This window comes from Gavialis gangeticus, unplaced genomic scaffold (assembly GCF_001723915.1).
Source record: "Gavialis gangeticus isolate Ggan-Ray unplaced genomic scaffold, GavGan_comp1, whole genome shotgun sequence".
NCBI lineage: Eukaryota > Metazoa > Chordata > Crocodylia > Gavialidae > Gavialis > Gavialis gangeticus.
The window spans coordinates 51,645,124-51,652,468 of NW_017729030.1; the positions used below are offsets into that span (position 1 = coordinate 51,645,124).

The 7,345-nt window shown below is 35.2% G+C and overlaps 1 protein-coding gene across 11 annotated transcripts in view; it reads right to left on the reverse strand.

Annotated features, from left to right (window-relative positions):
* The window catches only part of LRBA (LPS responsive beige-like anchor protein), a 760,533-nt gene that overhangs the window by 598,892 nt on the left and 154,296 nt on the right, over window positions 1–7,345 (reverse strand). For all 11 annotated transcript variants that reach the window (XM_019522192.1, XM_019522187.1, XM_019522186.1 and 8 more), the window contains exons 17-19: window positions 2,732–2,824; window positions 1,296–1,404; window positions 691–772 (exon numbers count right to left, since the gene is read on the reverse strand). In XM_019522192.1, coding sequence (XP_019377737.1) covers window positions 691–772; window positions 1,296–1,404; window positions 2,732–2,824 — 284 coding nt within the window. The remainder of the gene's footprint in view (window positions 1–690; window positions 773–1,295; window positions 1,405–2,731; window positions 2,825–7,345) is intronic.

The window sequence follows — 7,345 nt, forward strand, 5'->3', positions numbered from 1 at the left end:
CTCCCCCTCCATATCTATTTCTCTAACCCTAAAATGTAGAATGTAACTTCCCAATCCATTTTGACTTTGAAAATGAAAATTTATATTTTTCCATAAAGAATTAAATATTGAAACACTACACTGTATTACAAAGAGACTGTAGTCAGAAAAAAAGATGTGTATACAAGTTCATAAGAAAACTGAAGTATCAAATTAGGAATTTTCTCCTACAAAGAAAGTTAGCCCAAACAAAATCATGAGCAAATACATTTTTCCATTCTAGATCTGGTGTTTTTGCATTGAGAGTAATTTAAGATGAAGGTTACTTCCATACTTCATGTAATTTAGTCTGACATTACTAAATAATGTAATCAGAATTGTGCTGGAAGGTGTACATGTATTATATCAAAGTACCCCATGCATGGAAGTCTAGAAAATCCATTTCATGACACCACTACATGACCAAAAAGTGTCACTACTAAATTACATATACATTTACATGCACAAAACATCTTTCAAAAAACTGAAGGCACACTTCCTAATTAGCTCCAACTAAACATACATCATCTCTTCTCTTGCATGAATGAGTGTATAAAAAAGATGAGAATTCAGTCTGCTGGACATAATTAATAAGCTGCTATGGTTTTTTTTTCCTATTAAAACAGGCATTTCAGTGCAATTGCATAATTTATAAAGGCATATAATACTTACGAGGATTTTCTATCTTCACTGTTGAATCTGGGTCAGGATGCTGTTTATGTATAACTTGAGTGCAAATCTGCTCCGTAAGAATCTATCAGGACAATAAAAAATTATTTTTTTTTAAAAAGCTTAGCAGATAATTTGATAGGAAGTTAGACTGCCTCCTTCCTATCGGACCCATGAAAAATTCAGCTTAGCATTAATATTATACAAGCTTTTTTGTTCTACTTGCTCATAATTTACTTTTAAAAACTCTTACTATGATCATTAATTTGTGCATTCTCTCACAAAATAGTATTTCAATTTATTGGAGAGCCTCAAATTTTACCACAACAACAATTCTAAGTTACGTTTTATGCTGAAGTAACATTCAAAATACATGAAAAAAAATCTGCTTGAACAATCAACTCGCCAATTATTGAAAATGTTTCACAATGCAGTATATTTTCAAGTGAAGCAAAACTTCCGAAGTAATCCTCAAAAACCTTAATTGTAACACTAGCTAGGTTTCTAGTGTCATCTGGAACATATCAACACAAACATGCAAGCAATTTTATAACAATGCCTTCCAAGTAATTAGGAAGATTGGATTCTAACTACAGTGTATTTACTACCTCAAATAGAACATTGTATGTGGTCATGCTGATTAAAGTTGTCTGAAGCATCAGCCTTTCAGCCAGCAAAGAGAATAATCCATGTCCAAGCATGATTTCAGCATTTCTCCTACAGTAATATAGAAAGACAGATAAAAATACAAAAATGTACATCTATCACTTGCTAGGCATGTAAACTGTGTCTTTTTTTTTAAGAATTTCCATTTGGAGAGGTAGGAGGTAGACTCCTACATAGTCAAAGACCAACACACACAACCAATGGATGAGTAAAATTCCTGAAAGGTTTGGTGTCTCATCTTGAGACATGCACCTCTTTCCATACTTGCGTGACAGGTTCCTGTGAGCTCTCAGGTGCCCAAAGAGCTGGAGCTGAACCTTGGGGGTCCCTTGATAATGATACAAGAAAGGGTGCATCCATGCCCTTTCACCTTACTAGAACTAACTGACCATGTATGGTAGCTGTTAATTATGTTATTGATAACTGTAGCCAATTTTACCAGTAACCTGGCTGGTGGATATAAATGTCATTCTGCTTACAACTGAAGAACTTCATAATTTCCATAATCAACAAGAGATGGAAAATCCTAAACACTGTATCCACTTCCAAAATGTGAGCCCTAATTACAGACAGCTGTCTATAGGCTAACTGATGCCAGATGACTGAGTACATGTGCTTGCCAGTTTCAGTGTAAAAGAAGGGGGAAAGGGGAAAATAATTCTGGTAAAATATTAAGAATAAGCAAGAGTTAGCAAAACTTCACTCAGTGTAGATGCCTTAAAAAAAAAAATCACCTACTTCATTCACTCTCACTAAAAATTAGCAGGATCATCCAAACGACCATTTACAAAAAGTGTTTCTCTCTACTTCACAGGTTTATAATGAACAACTGACTGTTTGGGATCTCAACCAAGACAACCTCACCTTGTAAGAAAGGCCTTTACCTTGACTATGTACTAAATCATGTGATAGGTCAGAGGCATAACAGAAGTACTTGGTTGCAAATATTCAATTCTGGCCCATTTTAATAAGATAAAAACCACTTAGAAAACTTTAGCTTACACTGAGTCCAAGCTGAATAATACTGGCTATTAATATCACTATTCTAATTAGTACATTTACTTTCCATGTATGGTAGTTTACAGTAAAAATCTAAACCTATAAACAGGTATACCGAAGCATCAGCAAGCTGGACCAAGAAGCTTCTAGCAATTTATAAAGCTTCTAGCAATGACTTGACACAGGCTCCCGATACTGAGTTATTCCACTGTATCAGATATGGATTAGAAAGAAACCAATGTAATGACATTTATAAAAGGAAAATCTCTCCTTCTGTGTAGTTTCTATTCTAGCTGTGTGCCACCATAACACTAAACAGTAAATAAAGCAACACATTCTGAAACATGCTCATTTTCTTCAGTTCTATACCAATACTTACTTGGGAGCGAGATGTTTTAAGAAGTAGCCCAACACTTTTAAAGCTTGCACCCTGATTCCTTCACTTTTCGAAGCTAAAAGTTTGTAGACAACCCTAAATGAGAAAAAGGAAAAGCAATCACAAATTAGCTTGAAATAGTTGAAGGTAACTAAGTAATAGTTTCTAAAATTCAAAGTTAACTGAAGCATACGGCAAACAAAATTTCATCTTAAGTTAATAAACTTTGGAAAGATGACGTGGCATTATGAAGTATTTTACTAAGTCCAATTTTAAAAATTATACTTGGAAATTCTGAATTCTGTTAAAAAAGTCTTGACAATATAACTTTTTTAAAAATTACAGTTTTCTAAAAAGGTCACTAATTCCAGTACTCAGGTCTTCAGCTGATTTCACTCAGGAAAGCAAACAAATAATGTTTTTTCTGTCAAAGCAACTCTATAAAGAGCAGCTGCAAAAAAGCCTCAATTTGATACATGGATGGACATTTACTACCAGTATTAATATTTGACATTTTTGTCCCTGGCTAATCTTCTATGACAGCTTTCAGAAGAAGAGGAAGGGACCACATCAGCTGGCATTATTTTCATTTCACTCATATTGGTTTCTGCCCTTGAGATTATTAAATAGAAAAAGGTTAATGTAAAAACATATTGCAATCTTAGCAGAGCTGTCTTGTGTACAAAATTTTTCAGGCATACATACTCCCCTTATTTCTAGAGAACTGACAGCATTATTCCTGTCATTCAATCTTTCTTTAGTTTATGTTAGCACTTAACATAAGGAAATCCTATCAGGTTGGGAACATGCATTGTACCTTGCAATAATTTGCACAAAGTAAAAAGGCTGGTTGGCATTGAACCAATCACTATTTGTTAAAAACTGACAATTAAAAACAACAATATGATAACAGACTGACGGAAACCTTATGTCTATTGTTTCCAAGTATTACACAGGAACAGATATCCATATTTCAAATTGTTATTCAAAATTCTGACAGAATGGTGAATGTTATTTGTTTTCCTATCTCAGTTAGCACAGAACCACTGCCCTAGCATATTGCAAGAGGCCATGTATAGCATCCAGATAGGCTACAAACTGAGGAAATTGAACACTTTATTCCATTTTTAACTATGAAAAAAATTATTTTCTTCTTAAATTGAGAGAGTTGCACAGAAAAAAAATCATAAAACCATAAAATTACAGTTGCACTGTCCAGGCACCCTGTTTAAGAAATGCCAGCTGCAACCTGAATTCAGCCTACCAAAATAAGTACATTAGGATATATGCTTTCACCATATTATTTAATTCTTTTTCTACACTGGACTCTGACTTAATTCAGTATCAGTGTATGTTACTCACTTATTCAGTATCAGTGTATCGGTCTGAACACAAAAAGTGCTGTTTCTCATCTTGGTAATGTAGGTCTGGTCCATCCCTTACATACTGCACCATCCAAGCAGTGTGCTGGTGACAGATCTATACACTGGCTTTTCCATTGTCCTCATTACTGTAGTAGTTTTATGCATCATACAAATTACTGAAGTTAATTTTCACAGCATCTCTGTGGCCCATGGTCTTTATTTCCCCATTCTGCAGACAAGGGACTAAGAGCAGTGACTCGACAAGGCCTAGTGTCCTCATACGTGCTCTATTTCATACACCTACATCCTTAGTTTTGAGCAAGTGATTAGCTCTTCATATGGTCAAAGAACAGCTCTTATTTATATGTAACTGCAAATACTCCAACTTCCTGCCAGTCAAGCCAGATGTTCCTCAAACTAGGGATATACAAAAGTGAGAAACACACAACCAGTGACAATCTCCAACAAGTCTGGTCTAGGTGACTTGCCTAGCATCAGAGGGATTCTGATAGAACCAGAGAATCCAATTCTCCAAGCACCACTCTAATGCCATCAAGATAAGACCATCCTTTTCCTCCCTGCAACCACCCAGCTCATCCACTAGACATTTTCTAACTTCTGCAGGAATGCTACAGTCAACAACATCCTCTGCTACACAAATTTGGTATCTTAAAGCATATGCACAAGACAGCCGAATTAAGCTTGCATAGGTAACCTCGGTCCTGGCATGCCCTAACTTCCAAGAGCTTGACTCTACAATATATCATATTGGTCCATACTAACCACTATGCAGGTTATTAATACGATTAAAAGCTTGAGAGCCACAATACAGATCTCTACCACTTCAACTAATGGAGCAACTGGCAGAAGTTATAAATTAAAATTTTATCTCAAGGAGTGTATTTTGTCCTCAACTGCATCAGTTTAGGAAATACTTGGGAGATACTTCACTATGCAATCCTACAGGTAAGGAATCGGACTATATTGTTTCTCCCATCTTTTAAATATTGCTTGGAATATTTCAGCCACATTTACATCATTACTAAGCTTCTTAATACTCATAACAAGTTCAAATATAATTTTATTAATCTCTGTTTCATCTTTTATTAACAAGGTTTTATTTGATTAGTGAAAGGTCCAAGCACTGGCCTAATTGCATTACTACAAGAAATACTGATGACAATATATTACTTAATAATGTATATTCTAAAGCCTTAATAATGATGTAAAACATGCAATGGAGCTCAGCTTTTACTAACTACTTTTATTATCACTACCATGAGGCTGCTGCTTTATCTAAGTGAGCAGTGTCATCATCAACATCCTTGTCATGTACATTCGACCCATTTAATTCTGGCTTGGTTTGGTATTCCGTATTGAACAGGCTCCTTGAATTTATGCCAATCCTACCTAAATGAGCTAAGCTCTTACATTTTTTAATGATCATTTATTTCCTTAATGTTCCATGAAATTATATTAATTACAAGGGTATAAATAGAGTCTCACACAGTGTGTACAAGTAATGATGTGCCCTTTGTTAAGAAAAGTTTTCCTGCAAAGCTTTTGAAAATCAGTTTTAAAATATTCAGAAGCATTTCCACTCATTTAAAAAAAAGGTCATGTTTTTCGCCTTCTTAAGTTAACATAAAATTGATAATTATGACCTGGTTCTTGATATATTGAAGGACAGAAAATAAGGACATACGTTTTAACTACCCAAGCCTTAACTTTCATTCCATGTCAAATGCCTTGGCTGCAGTGGCCCCCAAATCCACAATCCACCCACCCAAGATGGGAAAATAATCCCCTCTTCTCCTCTGACATTAAATGGCTTTATCCTGGGTTAAATGGCAGGAAGAGCACTTGTAGAACGAAACCAGTGAGCAACAAAAGTTTAACTAAGCACAGAAGGTGAGGGGAAATATATCACTGTCTACTTTACTCCATGTTCTGGCAGATCAAAATTTACAAATTTATCCTGTATCACAGGAAATATTCAGCTTCCATGTAATCAGGTATTTTAGCTGGTATATGTATTTTCTTATTTTATTTCTTGTAATGAAAGGAAATTTAAGGGGAAAAAACACCCAAATACCTGTAAGCCTTTGTCCAAAAACATACATTTTTATTTTAAACTTGGAGAGAAAAAATATTTTGACTACATTTTCTAAAAATTCTTTTAGAAAAATTTCATTAAACACATAACCAAGCTGTTAAGTAACTGGAGACAGCACAGGAATATAACAAATGAGACAGGAAAACAAAGCAGTATCTCACTGTAGACTTGTTATTCATACTGATTTGCCCATATGCTAGTTTTAAAAAAAGGAAAATGTCTATTGCCAGTTGTTAAGTAAAAACAAATGTATTACACCAGAGAGACTCAACATGACACTCAAATACTTCACTATTTAGGAGTTTATTAGTTTCCAATTGCATAACACATTACCATACAAATGAAGCCAAAGCTGAGGAAAACAGGTAACAAACTAGCAGTAAAAATGGGGGAGGAAATAATTATAGACATGACTGGACATCTCCTGAGGAAAGGAAACTGTAAAAATTCTGTAATCGGGGGTTAACCAGTAGGTGTGACAAAATGTATGAGCTGAGAACATGCCTTTATATAACAAGCCAATTATTGCTCCAGGTACCCTTCTAGGAATAGGTCTTATTCATGTCTGTATGCTCACACTCTCTCAGTGATATTCACAAGAGATTCATTTTAAATTAGAAAAGTTAAAAAGTGTAGCCATCCACTAAGAGGCACAAAGTGAAATCAAAACTGTAATTTAATGTTTTTCCTAAAAAAAAATCTCTTCTCTCTTTTACTAGAACATTACAGCCCCTTTCCCAAACTACTCCTATTCACTCATAATGGCATGAAATTATACTTCTCAACACACTGGGAATGGTCCGCATGTAGACCCACAGCTTGTAAACAGTGTGTTGTACACCATAAGGTGAGAAATAAAATTTCAAAAAAGCTTCTCAGTAAAATCCCACAAATGCCATACCTACAGGACTGGCGGGGGGTGGGGAGGGAGAGCAGAGGAGGAAGGGTTAACATGGCCATGTATAGACATTCAGTTTCTCTTGGGCCAGTGGGACAGTCACTGCTCTCCCAGGAAAAACTTTAAGTGTACAGATATTCAGGATATTTTTTTGCCCAGAGCAATAATGGCCACTACAGGAGAAACCAAGGAACAACCGAGATTAAATTACTCCAAGCAGAGTTTTCTCCTGGGAAAGA